Source organism: Neovison vison, chromosome 14 (assembly GCF_020171115.1).
Source record: "Neovison vison isolate M4711 chromosome 14, ASM_NN_V1, whole genome shotgun sequence".
Taxonomy (NCBI): domain Eukaryota; kingdom Metazoa; phylum Chordata; class Mammalia; order Carnivora; family Mustelidae; genus Neogale; species Neogale vison.
Window position 1 is genome coordinate 35,606,927 of NC_058104.1, and position 16,702 is coordinate 35,623,628.

The window sequence follows — 16,702 nt, forward strand, 5'->3', positions numbered from 1 at the left end:
CTAGTGCCTATTGGGTTTTGGGGAGCAGCATTCAGTTCCCTAGAAGCCCACTGAATTCCCCAGGCCAGCCACTCACACCCTCCCGTGGGCACCAGGACTTGCCACACCCTCTGGTTTCTAGAAGCAAGTCTTGCCTTCCGAGGCCCTGCTGGTTCTCTCTGTTCTCACGCGCGATGTCTGTGCAGTCCTGCACGGTGTGTGGTATCCTCCTCCCCTGAAGCGCGAGGGTCTGTGACTAGGAAACTGTTGTCAATCACACGTGTCGGGTGTCAGGGCGTCCCACAAGTCTGGAGCAGGAGTCTCTCTCTCTCATCGGGGACCTGAGGAGATGGTGATTCAAACAGGCGGCATCACACACACGGTGTCCCTATGTTAAATGAGGACGCGGGGGTCAGCTTGACCTGCTCCTTCGCTAACTAACTGGCTTCGGAGGTGACAGGCACGATCTGGGAGGGAACTGGCCATCGCTGGCCAGCTTGCGTGTTGGCCCGTGTTCTGTTACCTCACGTGGAGGTCGCCATCCATTTCCAAACGAATGTCCCCTCCTTGCCAGCAAGGTGAGAATGGATGAGAATGGACTGTATCTGGGTCTTCAGCCATGTGACCTGCATGTGGCCTGTCTTGGTCTCCAGGGCTCCCCCCTGAGGTTGGCAACCGCAGGACATGCTGACTGGTGTGCTTCAGTTCCAGGGACTGGGGGTTGGGCCAGTGCTTGATGCTGACGTCCAGATCCTCTGGGGGAAAGCACACCCCAAGCACAGCCCTGGGGGTGACCCTCTGTGTTGTGGGTGCAAAGGAGGGAGGCCCCGACGCAGGGAAATGTGGGAATGGCACAGTGAGGGGATCAGTTCCCACCTGGACTTACGCCAGGAGACTGGAAACCATACGACCATCGCCGCGACAGAAGCCCCAGGGCTGATGATGCGGATTTGAGACTCTCTGGAAGAAAAAACCGAGAACGAGGAGCAGGGCAAAAGACACTCCCCCAGCCCACAAGTATATCCAGGAAGACACAAACCCAAGCAAAGGAGGAGTGGAGGAGAGAAAACTGAATACGGGGTGGGGGGGGGCACGACTAATTCAACATGGGTTCAGAATTTGAGCCAGTTGTAAATCCAGCATTGACAAGGGCACCGGGGTGGCTCACGTGGTTAATCATCTGACTTCAGTTCAGGTCTTGATCCCGGGATCCTGGAATAGAGCCCCATGTCAAGCTCCCTGCTGGGCAAGGAGTCAGTCTGCTTCTCCCTCTGACTCTCCCTGCTGCTCCTCCCGCTGGGCCCTGCTCTGTCCCACTTGCTTGCTCGCTCTCTCGCTCTCTCGCCCTCTTAAATGAATCCATCAAATCTCTCACACATAAAAAATAAAAAGGAAATCGTAAATTCACTAAAATAATTTAATTGGCAAAATTCAAAGGAGGCCGATGGCCTTCTGTGCCTCTACGACATAGGTTCTGAATGAAGTGTGATGTTGCTAAGATGCACCGGTTGGCTAACCTTCAGGGACTTCATTCACGTTCTGTTTGTAGCGAGTACAATAACCATAGATTCTACCTTCTGTATTTCCTGCTTTGACATCTCGGGCCTTGCTGACTTTGGTGGAGGGACTTTGCCTGGCAGACTTACCGAATTCCTAGAGATGGTCAGCAGCTTGCCTACAGGCAGAGCTTTCACATGTAAAGCAACCAATTTGGAGCCTTTACCCCCAGCCACCTCTTGTAAGAAACTCTTACTCTGGGCCACTCTCCCCTGCCCTGATCACCCCAGGGGCAGGGACAGACTACTCCAGACAGACACCACCGTGTCCCGGAACCCACGGACGTGACACCGACTGGGCAGTCTTAAATGTGCTGACCCGGATTCACCTGCCCCTTGCCACGGAAACCACAGTAAAGGGTCTTGCCCGTGTTGCCTGTCCCTTCAGTCTCTCTTTCTCCTGACCGCCCCTGGTGCTTCCCTGGGTGGCCCTCCATGGCTCTCGGGACCTCCTTTCTCGGGATCAGGGAGTCTATGAACGCTTTTGCGTTGTGAGAGTTCCTTGTAGATCTGCTTGTCTTCCCATACCTGATAAAATAAAGCCCTGTACCCTGAAAACACCGGAGACACCTGGGGGGCTCAGTGGGTTGAGCTTTTGGCTCAGGTCAGGATCTCAGGGTCATGGGATAGGGTCGCAGGTCGGGCTATGTGCTCAGGGTGGAGTCCGCTTGGGATTGCCTCTGCCTCTGCCTCTCTGTGCCTGCCACCACCCCGTGCCCCCGCTCCTTTGCTAGGTTTTTCTCTTGCTTTCTCTTTGGAATTAAGTCATTTAAAAAGCCATGAGGGAGCCCCACAAATTGAAAGATGGTGAATAGTTTGCTGTAATACATTTGGCCAGTATGGTCTGTTCGGTGCCTCTCAGTGGCATGTGCCTTGACCTTGAAGGAGACAGGGTTTACCTTGTTAATGCGCGGGGCACCCAAACCGCTCTGCTCTCACAGGCAAACTTTGTGGGCAGGATCTTATCGCCTTCATCTGTCTTCAGGAATACAGATGGGACATCACATTCAGGAGATCCTACTGTGAGGATATTTGTTTGACGCGCTTGTTAAGGACCTACAAAGTGTGTCTCTGTCAGTCCAGGGTCTGCCTTGGGCCCAGATCCTGATCTCAGGGTCCTGGCAACAAGCCTTGCATCAGGCTCCCTGGTCAGCAGGAAGCCTGCTTCTCCCGCTCCCTCTGCCCCTACCAGCCCTTTGTACTCTCTCTCTGTGTCTTTCTCTCTCTCTCGTGTTCTATCAAGTCACTAAATAAAATCCTTAAGAAGAAAAAAGGACATGCAAGTCCAACATCTTTCAGTACTCTTTGGGTACTGGAGGCAACATGTACCTTGTTTATAAATTTTACATAAACCCATTTCAGCTGTTCCTCGTTAACGAGCCCACGCTGAGGGGGGAGGGTCTCCCCTCAACAGAAGGCTCTAGGATCTGGGCCAGCAAAATTGACCTGTTGAGGGTGACTGGGTGGCTCAGTTGGTGAAGCGTCTGCCTTTGTCTCAGGTCCTGATCTCGGGATCCTGAGATGGAGCCTGGCAGGGGGGTTCCCTGCTCGGCGGGGAGCCTGCTTCTCCCTCTCCCTTTCACCCCCTTTTCCAGCCAGAGCGCTCTCTCAACTACAAAAACAAAAGCTTGAGGAAAAAACCACCTGTTCGTGCCCCGGTCAAAAGGCTGTAGCAGCCTCCTCTCCTGCTTCCCGGAGTCCCTGGACCACCCACGCTATCTGTCAGTCGTCCGTGGGCTCCCAATGCAAGAAACGGCCCTCCTCGGCCCTGGTTAGAGACCATGAGAGCAGCAGTTGCTGGCCATGCACTGGGCTCTCCTGGAAACAGAATCTCTCACAGACTCTGAGCCTTCCTCTCCAGCTGTCTGTTCTTCTCTGGGTCATGGGAAACCCCCCCCCTTCCCCACCGCCACCAGCTTAATACCGTTCCCAAGGCCTTCCTGCTACAGGCTGAAGCCAAAGTCTGCATATCCTACCTGCAGGTGGAGGTGGTGGGGGCTTCTGTCCACAGTGCATTGCCAGATTCCATGGTGCTGGAGGACGTCAGCTCTTCCTTCTAGCCCTTGACCAGCCAGCGATTCCCTTGGGATCAACTGCGTGAACATCAATGGAAGTTAATTACATTTTGGATTTGATGACCCCCGTCTCCCTCCTGGTCACATGACAGCTTCACATCCTAGAGAAGCCCCTGTCGTACGCCTTAAGCGTCTCAGCAGGAAATGGATGTCCGCATATCAGAGTCCGTTCTGATGGAAAGCCTGAGATGAAGATTCCATAGGAAGTGTTGTCTTGGCATCCGGTAACTTTGGAGGGCCTCAGATGGCCTCAGTCCAAGTTCCCTTCCCGCTCTGCTCCCACAGATCAGATCCCCTGGCCAACAAGCCCTCCTTAGCACAGGGACCAGGCACAGTTTCTTCCCAAGTAAACTCCGGTTCCCTGACAGCCTGTGCAATGACCCAGCCAATGAAGATTTGAAGGGGCTCCTGAAGAAATGAACAAGGGAGTTGACCGTGGACATTCCAGTTAAAAACCGCTTAAAGGATGATCAAGAGGAGCTACTTCTATAGCTTAGGGTAGAACCATCAGCTGCTGGGTTTTCAATTTAAGAATAAGATGGCATTCATTCCCATTTCAAATGGTCTCCAAGGCAGAGTGATTCGGCGGGGTTGGAGGGGGGAGCAAGTCAGAGAATAAATAGCATGCTCCTAAGCAGGCCAACATACATAAGGCCCGAGAGAAATCAGGTTAGCCATAGCGTGCCTTTGCAGACAACAGAAAAGGAAATGATTTTTAAAAATTAGAAAATATAAAATAAACCAAGAGAAATGAGACGTAGCTGGGAAAAGCGAACTTACTTTTTTTTTTTTTTTTTTTAACCATATCTTCATCGTGTACTTTTGTGCTATTCACCTCGTTTCCCATCCGAGGATTGTGCGCTCGTCTATCTGATCCATTTGGAACACTGAAACAAGTTGATGTGTTCTCTGCATAGGGTATACATAGAGGTTTGGCCCTTGTGTACACCTTCCAGCATTACAGACCACAGCTTCCAAGGCCATCAGTGTCGACTGTCCTAGGAACGTCACCCCTGCTGTGGCATCTGGGTGGCTCAGTCTGTTAAGCGTCTGTCTTTGGCTCATGTCATGATCCCGGGGTCCTAGGATCCGGTCACAGGTCAGGATCCCCGTTTTTGTTAAGTCATAAAAGAATAGGTTTCTTAAGCTGAAAGCAAAACCGTGAACATTTGACATTTTGAAAAAGAACATTAGGAGATAAGGTAGACACACAGAGTGACTTGGGATCTTCAAAGCGCGGTGTCACTCTGGCGCACAGTCGTCTATTTCTTGGAGAGGTCTTTGGCCGCCGCCTTTCCAACCTTCTGGGCAGGCGATAGTATACGCGGCGTGTACGTGGGTAAAGCATCAGTGACAGCATTTAGAAGAAGGTGCTCCGATCCATCCATTTCCGGTCCGGGTGGGTCAATAAGAGACACAGCTGTGGTGCGGGGCTTGACCTCCTTTTTTCCGGGTGTGGATGCCAGGGGAGCGTTCAGTCGTGATGGGCCTTGTTTCTTAGGCAGTTTTCCCCTTCCTCCCGAGTCTGGGGGCTTCACGTCAGGAGCAGAGGGTTTGGGCGCTGGAAAAGCCGAATGAGATTCCACTTCTAGAAACTGGACAAAAAGTTCTGAAAAGGAACGATTGGCCACAGCTCGGTGATTTGGTTTCGCGGGGGTGCTGGGGGCGCTTCTGGGTCCAGGCCCCCCAGTCACCCCGCTGGGCACACCCGCGGGCTCTCGGCTGCGCAGCTGCCGCAGCTGGTCTTCTCGGATCCCCAGCGTGCTTGCCATCAACCTCAAGGCTTCCTGCCGTTCCGCATCAGCTGCCTGGAACGATCCCACGAAGAGTCTCCTTAGGAGGGTTTTGTCCACCGTTCCTTCGGACTGACTGACAAAGGTCATCAGTTTCTTCTGTGTGTCCTCCAGCATTTCCTGCTGGACCTCATTCTGTTTCTTGAGCTCTTGGAGTTGGTCCTCCTTCACCTCCAAGTCGGCATTTGTTTGATGCAAACGTCCCCGTAAGGACTTCAGTTTTCCTTCTAGGGCGTCTGCCTCTTCCATCCGTTCGGCCAGTTCCAGCTTCAGGCTCGCTAGTGTTTGATGGCAGCGCCTTCCCTCTTCCTGGGAGGCGGCGAGCCGGAGCACAGCTTCCTCCTTCTGCTGGGTGACCACGTGCAACTGCGCCCGCAGCGACTCTGCCTGCAGACGGGCTCCGTGGCCGGCCTTTTCCATGGCAGCGGAAGACAAAGCGAGTTTTCCCTGCAAGACCGTCACTTCCTCTCTTAGCTGAGCCACTTGGTCCTCGGAGGCCAAAGCTTGCCGGCGACGAGAATCTTGGGCTTCTGCAGCGAGGTGCCGCCCTCTCTCCAGCTCCTGGGTGAGGCGCCGTTCTCTCTCTCGTAACCGGTGAACCTCCTTCTGGAGGGCGCAGGTTTCCGTTTCTTTCTGTGTCAGTGCCGACACGGCGTCCTCTCTCTCCCGTTGACACACAGCTGCCTTGTCCTGCATTGACCGAACGGCGTCGACGAGCCGGTTCAATTCCCCGGTCTCGCCCTCTTCTCTCTCTTGCAACAGTTGCTCCAGGGCCAGTGCCTTCTCTCTCATCGCAGCATGCTGGGATGCCGCCTCTCTCTGCGTCACTGAAAGCAGCCGATTTGTCTCTTGCAACGCCTGGTTTTCCATGTCCTTTTCTCTAGATCGTTCCACGATCTTTGCGTTTTCCTCTTTCAGCCGACACACGTCCACTTCGAGATCTGCTATCCTCTCCTTCAGATTGGTGACTGCCTGCCTCAGCAGCTCGTTCTCACTCAGCTGGCCACTGAGCTGCTCCTGTGAAGAAAGCAGCTCCTCACTTTCCGCTTGGATTCGGAGCTCCTGAGCCCGAAGGGAGTTTTGTAGAACGGCCGGTTTCTCCTGCAGCTGTTCCGTGTGGGAATCGGAATCGCCGTGTTCCCGTGGTTTGCCTTCTCCTTCCCCCGTGGCAGCCCCTGAAGCAATCCATCTCTGCTGATCTTCCCGGAGGGTTCGAATCATGGTCTCTTTTCCTTGCCCTGATTTTCTGAGCTCTTCGACCTCCTCTCTGATCACCTGAGAGGACTCCCTCACTGGGTCAGATTTCCCGGCCTTCAGGGAGTCGCTGGAGGTCTGGAGGAAAATCACATCGAGGTTCCCTAAAAGGAGGTCCTCGGCATTGCAGAGCTCCCCGATGCGGAGCTGAAGTTGGGCCAGTTCCTTCTCTAGCTCTTGTAAGTTTACGTCCCGTCCTTGGGAAGTTTGGATCTGGTCAAGAGAGGCTGTCTGCAGTTTCAGAACGTTCTCGCTGTTGGTGCGAGCCCACGCCTGCAGTTGTCGCAGATCTCTCTGAAGCTGGGGTGACTCGCGCTTCAGAGTTTGGACCGTGGTCCGCACCTGCTCTTTCCACTCCTCCATGACCTTCACTCGCTGTGATAACGTGTCCCGTTCCTGGAGAAGCTGCTGGAACTGATCGATTCGACCTCCTCGAACCTCATGACCAGGGCTGGGTGTTTGCAGGATCCTCCATAAAGTCTGGCATATCTGACTTAACGCCTCCACTTCCAGGTCTTTTTCTCGAACCGCGTGGGCCAGATCCCGAATCCTTTCGCTACACCCCTCCTGGCCGCTGCTTTCCACTCTCGTGGACAGTTTTTGATTTTCCTCTTGCACCCTCTGGAGGTCTGCTTCCTTGGCAGCAAGTCGATCGGTCATTTCGTGATAGTCCCTTTCCAGATTGCTCTTCTCCCTCATCTTCTCGTTCAGGATGGCCAAGATCTGTTCGCTTTTCAAAGCACACTCTTGCAACTGCTGCTGAAGTTGTTGCACGTGCCTGTTCTGGCTGTGAGAAGCCTCAGAGATTCTGCTGGAGAGACCCTGAATCTCCACATCCTTTTGCTGGATGATCCGAGTGAGTTTCCCGATCTCCTCTTTGGAGAGCCGATCCACTTGCGCGGTCAGTCGGATGTTCTCTTCAGTGAGAAGCTGCCTCGCCAGTTCCTGTTCTTTGATTCCTTGGACTAGCCTTTGAATTTCAGCTTGAGATGGATCACGCTCGTCCCCTCCGTTCTCTCTGGGGAGAGGCTGGCTTGCTCGCACTTCCTCATCCTCCCAGGGTTGCCTCGGAATGTGCGGGCTTTCGTCGGGCAACTGGGCTTTCAGCTCTTCTAGCGTGACTTGCAGATTCCGAATCAGCTCGTCTTTGGCCGCGAGGAGCTGAGCGCGTTCAGCGTTCGTCGCCTCCTGCCGGTGTTGAAGGCGGTCCACCTTCTCCTTCTGCTCCTGTAAGGCCTGAAGCAGTGCTCTCTTCCCCTGCTGCTGGTTGTGAATGATCTTCTGTTGTTCTTGGATTTCCTCCTCGAGATCATCTTTTAACCTGCTGAGCTGAAGGACCTCACACTCGAGTTCTTCAATCTCCTCGAGGATTTTCGGGTCAACCAGAGGGACAGCGCGACTCTGTCGGGTGAGGCGCTCCAGGTCTTCGTCCACACGAGGGTGTTGGTCTGTCGTGGATGGGAGACGCGTGTCTTTGTCCTCCCCGGATGGGGGTAGGATGTCACGGCTTCTGAAGGTTTCGGTCGACTGGCCGAGTTCCTCCTGAAGCTCTGGCCTTTCTCGGAGTTCTTTGATGTACTCCTCTTGCTCCCTAAGGCACTCTGCCAATTGCTTGTGCTCCTCCAAAGCAAAGGACAGCAGTTCCTTCGTTTCCTGATGCTCTGCGTCCATCTGCTCGATCCTCTCCCGGAGGTGGAGTATCTCCAGGTCTTTCTCCTGACCGAGCTTAGTGAAATGGCCATTATCTGCCGGTGCCCGTTCTCTGAGGCTTTGTTCAGTCTTCTGTTGGCAAAGCTTCTTTTCGGCCCGACACAGTTTTGCCACTAACCGTCCTTTCTCTACCTTTAAAGCCCTCACGGCAACGTTGTTCTTTAGGGAATCCTCGTTGTTGCGCAGAACGGATTCCTCCAGCTGATGTGTTGCCTGTCGGAGCTCACGAACCAACTTCTCCTTTTCTGCTCGGAGATCCGAAGCAAGGTTGTTCAGACTGTCGTTCAGCCGCTGCATTTGTGTAAGTTGCTGCTTCAGCCTTCTGAGATCCCTTTCCCTCTCCTCAAGAAGGTCACGGTTCACGTTCCCGGCAGCACCTTGGTTTTGCAGGTCTTCCACCTGTCGTCGATAGTCCATTAGTTGTTTGCGGTGCCGGTCAGTGAGGTCTGCTAGCTTCTGCCGGTGGGTGTTTTGCAACACGGCCACTTCCAGCTGATGTTTGTCCATGTCCCGTATCTGCTTCTGCTGTAGGTCCCTGATGTGGCTCTTCAGTGTCCACACTGTTTCTGGGTCGACGGTATTTGGTCCCTGGGTGGAACACGGGCACAACATCTTCCAGTGAGTCACTTCAGCCTCCAGTGTGTCTGTCTCAGGGAGGCGTCTGTTGATCTGTGTCTGGGATGAGATGACATCAGCCAGATCCATGGTGTCCCCAGGGAAAGTCCCTTTCCCCAGCACATGTCTGTGAATATCAGAGATGTCCCTGGTCAAAGAGGTGTGGCTGCTGTCCACGGCCCCTAGGGTATGGCCTAGGCCACAGCCCAGACCACCAGCCCAGGAGAACATCTGGCGGTCATACAACTGCCCTGGTCCGCGGTGAGAAAGCGTCCAGTCCAGCCGGACTACCCCGCCAAGTGTCACAGAACCCCTGCCTGCGCGAGGCTAAGAATCAAAAGCCAACCGCCCCCGTTTCTAAGCAGCACCTTGCGCGCGCTCCCGCGTCCCCACCTCGCGCGCGCTCCCGCGCTGCCCCCCACCTCGCTCGCACTCCCGCGCTCCCCACCTCGTGCGCGCTCCCGCGCTCCCCGCGCGCGCGCGCGCCACCGCCGCTCAGGTAGTTCCAAGCAGCCAAGACCCTGGGGCCCCTGGTCTGGGTCCCAGCCACTGATCCCTGCAACTTCCCACACCAGGCTTGGGCCCTTGCCCTCCTTCCCCTGCTTTGCTGGCTGTCCTGGGGCGGCCCCTAGTGCATGCTCCTGCCCGGCTGCACCCAGGGGCCTGCGGCCAGAAAATGCACCGGGCCCTGGACTTCCCCCTAAGTAGGGTCGCAGTACACAAAGTCCGGCGGCGGCATGAGCTTTCCACGCAATAGCATCTTTTCCATTGAGGGGAAAAGTACAGTCAGACGCATCCATCCAGCTAGGAGAGAGGATCCTTGGTGCATTTCAGGGATGTCTACGCCGGCGCAGACAACTGACCTCCAGGGAGGCTTTGGGTATTTCCAGCCTCCAGAGACTCCCAGAGTGCCCTGCCCCTCCTTGCCCCGTCAGCCCTGCAGGAACAGCTCGGCCCGCACCTTGGTTTGGCGGTTCAGGGGCCGCCGCCTGCGCCGTGCCTCTCTCGCCTCCCGTGGCTGTGCACCTAGAGCAGGCAGGGGGTTGCGCAGGACGGTGGAGGTGGCCGGTCTGCGGGTCCTCCGCTCTGCACAGAGTGGCCCGGGTGTGGGGCGGCAGAGGCCTGAGTCAGCCGGGCCTGGCGCTAGTGCACCGGTGTAGGAATGGCTCCTGCAGCTGCCCCGCCGCTGGAGCCCCGCTGCCCCCTGCCGTCGCCATGGTGAAGCAGCAGCTGGCCAACCAGAGCCTGGCAGGGGACCGCGCCCATTCCCGCCGCTGCGATTCCGCCTTGCGCCGCGTGGGGTCTGGGCTCGGAACAGGAGGGCTGGCTGCTCTCTTGGTGGCGTGCTCCCGTCCCCTGCCGCCACCACACAGCAGGCACAGGGGGTCCTGGCCCGGGACCGGGCCACGGCACACACTGGAGCCCAGGTCCTGGGCGGTGCCGGAGTCCCAGAGCAGCGGTTTGGTGGGTCGGACCTCGGAGACCCCCCACCCCCCGCTGCGCGAGTGCCCGCCGCCCGTGGTCCTGGCCCCGACCCGCATTTCCCTGGGGGACTCTCCTGAGACTTCCCCTGCCTTCCCCTGCATAGGTAATTTACACATAATATAAATATTGTATATATTGTTGCTGGTGTCACATGTATTGTCATTTGCATACATAATGTGATATATATAGTGTATGTATATTATATATTGCACACATATAAATCTAATATAATGTAATGTATAGCTACTCTCTAAATATTCCCCTTCCCCATATTTTTAAAATCCCCAAATCACAATCCATCCCCAACCACTGTGTCTCTCCAGGACTCCACTAAGAAAATCTGTACCCAGTTCTAGTGTATGCAGTTTCTCTTTTTATTGGAAAACACACTTCCGTTGTGTTTCCCTCTTCAAATCTTTGATATCCTCAATCCACTCATGACCCTTGCCTTTTTCTCTTTCCTTAGAGGTTTATTTTCATTCCATCCATTTTAGGGAAGAGAAACACCAGGTCTTCCAGAATCCATAGACTAAAGTTTAAACTAAAGAAGAAAACACACACACACACGAATTCCATCTCTGAAGCATAGGTAGGTAATAACCTTAAGGGCATACATTAATCAAGGTTGGGTAGTGCTAACCCGTGTCAATGGATAAAAAGTGCACGGCGCATTAGGGCCTCACAAGAGGAGGACCTGTTGTAGGAAACAGAACAAGTCAGTAGAAAGGCGGACTAAAAGGGTGGGAGACCAAGGGTGTCGGGCTCAGGGGCAGGGATAGAACTTGCTACAGAAAAGCGGAAGGAGGTGGGGGTATGTAGGCTAAAGGCCCAATGGTCTGTGCGCAGGAGCAGGGGTTGAGTGGGACGGGGAGCACTGCGGGAAGCTGAAGAGGATAGGAGGCCAGAACTCGACCTGAAGAGGCTGGCCGGGAGCGCGGGGGGGGGGGGGCGGTTCAGAAGGTGGACTGCACCGCAGAGGGGCGGAGGATGGGGATAACCCCGTTGGGGCTGAGAGAGCGCCAGGCACGCGCAGGGGCACCTGGGCCCCTTCCCCCAAGCATGGCCATTTGGGGAAAGGAAGCGGCGCAGAGCGTTTTGACAGCTGCAGGAGCAGAGGAGCGTGCTGTCTTGGGTGGGTTTTGCGGTGGGCTGGGGCTCTGCTGGCGGGGAGCACAGCACACCGCTCGGAGGGGGCGTTGGTGCCGGTTGTGGGACCAAGAGAGGAGCGAGCGCCTCCTGTGGTTCCTGGAGTGAAGCAGCCCTGGTGGTTAGGTGAGTGCCCGCAGGCTCCCTGCCTGTAGCTCCTTCCCACTTGTCCACCCTTTTCTCCTCGGGCACACCCCACCTTGCTGAAACCCCGAGATCCAGAGTGGTGTACAAAAGTGTGCCCTAGCTTTGTAAAAGTTCTGGAAAACTTAGGTGGATCCTGAAATGCCTAGGAAAATTTGAAATGACTTTTTTACCCGTTTACCGGGTACAGGACTGAAGTCACTCCGCGTCATCTAATTTGATTTCTACTTGAAATTGTCCTGTGTAAGTAGTGTTAAAATATAGTGTGTGCCGGGCCTGGGTTGCTCAGTGGGTTAAGCCTCTGCCTTCGGCTCAGGTCATGATCCCAGGGTCCTGGGATTGAGCCCCACATCGGGCTCTCTGCTCAGCAGGGAGCCTGCTTCCCCCCCACCCTCTCTGCCTGCCTTTCTGCCTACTTGTGATCTCTGTCTGTCACATAAATAAATAAAATCTTAAAAAAAAAACTTGTATTTATTTTTTTTAAGATTTTATTTATTTATTTTACAGAGAGAAATCACAAGTAGATGGAGAGGCAGGCAGAGAGAGAGAGAGAGAGGGAAGCAGGCTCCCTGCTGAGCAGAGAGCCTGATGTGGGGCTGGATCCCAGGACCCTGAGATCATGACCTGAGCCGAAGGCAGAGGCTTAACCCACTGAGCCATCCAGGTGCCCCTTCAGGTCGTTTTTTAATCCTTTTTTTTTTTCTCAATATAGCTTTACTGAGATACAATTCACATGTCATTAAGGTCACCTCCATAAAGTGTACAATTTAGGGGCATCTGGGTGGCTCCGTCGATTAAGTGTTTGACTCTTGGTTTTAGCTCAAGTCATGATCTCAGGGTCATAAGATTGAGCCCCATGTCAGGCTCCACACTGGACATGGACCCTTCTTGAGATTCTCTCTCTCCCTCCCCCAACTCCTGGGCATGTGTGTGTGTATGCTCACTCTCTCTGTAAAATAAAGAAAATAAAAAAAAAAAAAGTAAAGCACCCAATTTAGTAGTTTTCACTATATTCACCGTTATGTAACCATTACCACATTAAGTTCTAGTTCTTTTAATCAATAGTTTAAAAAATCAAAGCAGTATAATTCAGCACTAGACAGTCTGTAGTTCACTACAGTAGCTTTTAAGCCTGAATATTTTCTGTCGCCCTGCTGTTTTAATTTTTTACAGCTTTTTGTATCTATACCAACATAACATCACAAAATGTTCTTAATTTTCTCAGTTGCATTACTTTGTTCAGAACCATTTCACAAGTGCGAGAATGGCTTTGGTTGGACTTGGTAAGTTGGGAATTGCTTGCATGTCAGTCTGTTTCTTTAAGAGCAGTCTTTTTAAGCTATAGTTTACGTGAGCACAGGATTGAACCGTATTTGATAACATCCTCTGTTGATGTCAGATGGGCACTGTGTGATAGGATCTTAATTGGTAGGTTGTTTTGTGTTAGTAAGCAGAATCCAACATTTAACTATGTAAACTACTGGCTTTGAGTTTATTACAGTATTTGAAAAATCTACGATAAAGGGCAAATTTCTATAAGCAAAGTGCTTTTACAAGTTTTTTGTTTTAAAGAAGTAGAATGTAATTGAAAGTAGGTGAAGGGCACAAACAATTCATGGGGAAAATGTGTGTGTATATGTGTGTAGCCAGTAATTGTAAAAGAGAGCCTTGCCTGATAGTTAAAATTTTAACCCATGAGATTGGCAAACACTAAAAGATTGACACTGCCCAGTATTAACCAGGGTTTGGAGAAATTAAGCATTCCCAAAAATTGTTGGTGGGAATAGAAAGTCATATATTTTTGGGAGGTCTCTTTAAATATTTTAAAATTTTACTATATTAAAAGCGATTTTGTTTCTAAGGATTTATCTTACAGAAACAGTTGGTCAGGTTTACAAAATAATTGCACCAAGATATTATTTGCAGTATTGTTTTTTGGTTCATTTGTTTTGTAAATAACCATATAATTGAGGTGCAATTCAACCACCATAAAATCCACCTTTTTAAAGTATACGGTTCTATGAGTCTTATTCTGTTCAGCGGGTGTTACAACTATTACCACTATCTAATTTCAGAACATTTTCATCAACCGCCCCCTCCCGCCAAAAAAATCTGTATTCATTATAGTCACTCCTTATTCCACCTCCTCCTTGCCCCTGGCAACCAGTCTCCTTCCTGTCTCTGTAGAGTTGACTCTCCCAACGTTTCATCTAAATGGAATTCTACAGTATATGGCCTTTCATAACTGACTTCTTTCACTTGGCATCTCTTCGGAGTCCATCCATACTGTAGCACGTGCCAGTGTTCCATTCCCTTTTCTGGCTAAAATACTCAATTACCACTTTCTGTTCATCTGTTCATCACTTGGGCATTTGCGTTGTTTTCAGCTTTTGGCTGTTGTAATAAAAACATTCACATATAAGTTTTAGTTCAAACCACCTGTTCTAACCTGTTCCTTCTTCAGGGTATATCATAAGTAAAATTGCCAGGACCTGTGGTAACTGTTGTCTGATGCAGTTGAAGCATTTGACATCCCCCACCGCCCCCCTGCCCGACACACAAGGGTTCTAGCTAGTATCTCCACTTCATCACCAGCACTTACTGTTACCTGTCTTTTTGGTGATGGCCATCCTAGCATCTGTGAAGTGGTATCTCATTCCCTTTGTGTCTCCCTAAGAACTAATAACATTGAACATCTTTTTGTGCTTTTGGGGCATTTTATATCTTCTTTGGAGAAATGTCTGTTCAAGTCCTTTGCCCATTTTTCGATTGGGTTGGTTTTTTATTATTATTTTTGAGTTGTAAGAGTTTTTTATGTACTTTGTATACTAAATCCTCATTAGATACATCATTTGCAAACATTTCTTTCCCAGTCTGTTGGTCCATTTCACTCTTGAAAGTGTTCTTAGAGGTGGTATATGTACATACAGTGGAATACTACTCAGTCATCAAAAAAGAATGAAATCTTGCCGTTTGCAACAGTGTGGGTGAAACTCAAGCGTATTATGCTAAGTGAAATAAGTCCTTCAGAAAAAGGCAGTAGTTATCAAATGATTTCACTCATAGGTGGAATTTAAGAAACAAAACAGATGAACATAGGGGAAGGGAAGGAAAACTAAAAGACAAAATCGGAGAGGGAGACAAACCAAAAGAGAGTCTTTAACTGTAGGAAACAAACTGAGGGTTGCTGGAGAGGAAGAGGGAAGGCGGATGGGGTAACTGGGTGGTGGCATTAAGGAGGGCACTGGGTGCTCAAGAATCACTAAACTACTCCCGGAAGTAATAATACACTATGTTAATTGATTTTTAATTTAGCCAAAAAAAAAAAGTGTTCTTTGATGCACAGTGCAGTATTGTTTTAATAGCCAATGATTGGAAACATGCTGTGTCCATCAAGAAGGGACTGATTAAATAAATGATAGTATATCCACATAATGGAATTCTTGATAGCTGTTAAATGTTTGCTCTAGAACACTCAGATATACATTATGAAAAACAAGTTAGAAACAATATAAATAGAATAACACCATTTTAAAAAGAAAAGAAAATTAGGATGATATTCATGCAAGTATAGAAAAAAGTTCTAGATGAGTATGTATTAGTGCACTCTAAATGGAATCTCTGGGAGAGGAGCATGGTCGGGGGGAGACTCTTGTTTTCTTTACGGGTTCTCTAATTGAATTGTGTAATCACATACTATTTTTAAAACAGATGTTTTACAATTTGTATTTTAAAAATTACGGTTCTAGCTCTGTTTTGTTTCTATTGAAATAGGTGTGAGTCACCCTGTTCTAAAGCAAGTTGCAGAACAGTTTCTCAACATGAGGGGTGGGCTCGGTTTACCTGGCACGAAGGCCAAGTACCGTGGAGGTAAGCATTTTGTTGTTAGGGCCGGTTTATCAGAAGGACGTGTCCCATCAGAGTAGTGTATTGGAGTAGGACAGGCCTGATCACTTACCACCAAACAGACTCTGTGTGGAAGGAAGGGATTAGATTGCTCGGGCGTTGTATATTAAACATGTTTTGTGTGTGTGTTGTGGGGAGAGCAAGAGGGTATGCTGGGAGCACCAGGCCACAGAAAACCTTAATCTTACTGGGTTAATACTGTGTCATAGAGAAGACAGAAGAATAAAGCCAATGGTGACCAAACCTCTTTCTTCCTCACTTTCTCCTTAATGGCACCAGGTGAAATCCGAGAGCAGAATGGAGACAGTCTTGTTCATGCTGCTCTTTTTTTTTTTTTTTTTCCCCCAATTTATTTATTTTCAGAAAAACAGTATTCATTATTTTTTCACCACACCCAGTGCTCCATGCAAGCTGTGCCCTCTATAATACCCACCACCTGGTACCCCAACCTGCTCTTTTTTTTAAAATTTTTTTTATTTTATTTTTTGAAAGATTTTATTTATTTATTTGACAGAGATCACAAGTAGGCAGAGAGGCAGGCAGAGAGAGGAGAGGAGGAAGCAGGCTTCCTGCTGAACAGAGAGCCTGTCGTGGGACTCGATCCCAGGATCCTGAGATCATGACCCGAGCTGAAGGCAGCGGCTTAACCCACTGAGCCACCCAGGCGCCCTCATGCTGCTCTTGTAGCTGAAAGTGCTGCCACAGGAAGTGCGGAAGGAAATGCATTAAGTGTTCTCCAGTATGTTCTTGGTGCTGGACCGCATGTCAAGAGGGGCAGCAATCCTACCAGCTCTCTGTACCAGGCTGTTGCCAAGGGAGTTCACCAGCCGTTTGACGTGAGTCTGAATAGTCCGCATGTGTCCTTTTTGTTTGTAAAGGCTCAGTATGTATGATGTAGTCCTGTTGATCTGCTTTTAAAATTTAAGGTGAACACAAAGAAAATCTTCATAAAATTGAAGAGATAACCAGGCTTGAGGTTAGTTCTTTACGGTCTAATAAAAAACTTAACTGTCTTTTCAGTTATTCTACTATAGAAAGA

At 50.7% G+C, this 16,702-nt stretch overlaps 2 protein-coding genes across 14 annotated transcripts in view; one reads left to right on the plus strand and one right to left on the minus strand.

Annotated features, from left to right (window-relative positions):
- LOC122895785 (thyroid receptor-interacting protein 11-like) overlaps positions 1-16,702 on the plus strand; it is a 294,071-nt gene that overhangs the window by 44,963 nt on the left and 232,406 nt on the right. For 10 of the 13 annotated variants that reach the window (XM_044233471.1, XM_044233473.1, XM_044233479.1 and 7 more), the window contains exon 1: positions 16,325-16,499. The exons of the other annotated variants lie outside the window; for them this stretch is intronic. The gene's annotated coding sequence lies outside the window, so the exon portion shown is untranslated. Of the gene's footprint in view, positions 1-16,324; positions 16,500-16,702 lie in introns of those variants that run through there. 13 annotated transcript variants of the gene reach the window in all.
- LOC122895482 (thyroid receptor-interacting protein 11-like) lies at positions 139-10,199 on the minus strand. Its single transcript, XM_044232907.1, has 7 exons — positions 10,135-10,199; positions 9,944-10,008; positions 4,391-9,233; positions 3,512-3,628; positions 2,435-2,591; positions 856-1,191; positions 139-320 (listed from the first exon to the last, which is right to left on the minus strand). Exons 1-3 carry the CDS (start codon positions 10,197-10,199, stop codon positions 4,873-4,875), a joined length of 4,491 nt encoding a protein of 1,496 aa, XP_044088842.1. The 3' UTR covers positions 139-320; positions 856-1,191; positions 2,435-2,591; positions 3,512-3,628; positions 4,391-4,872.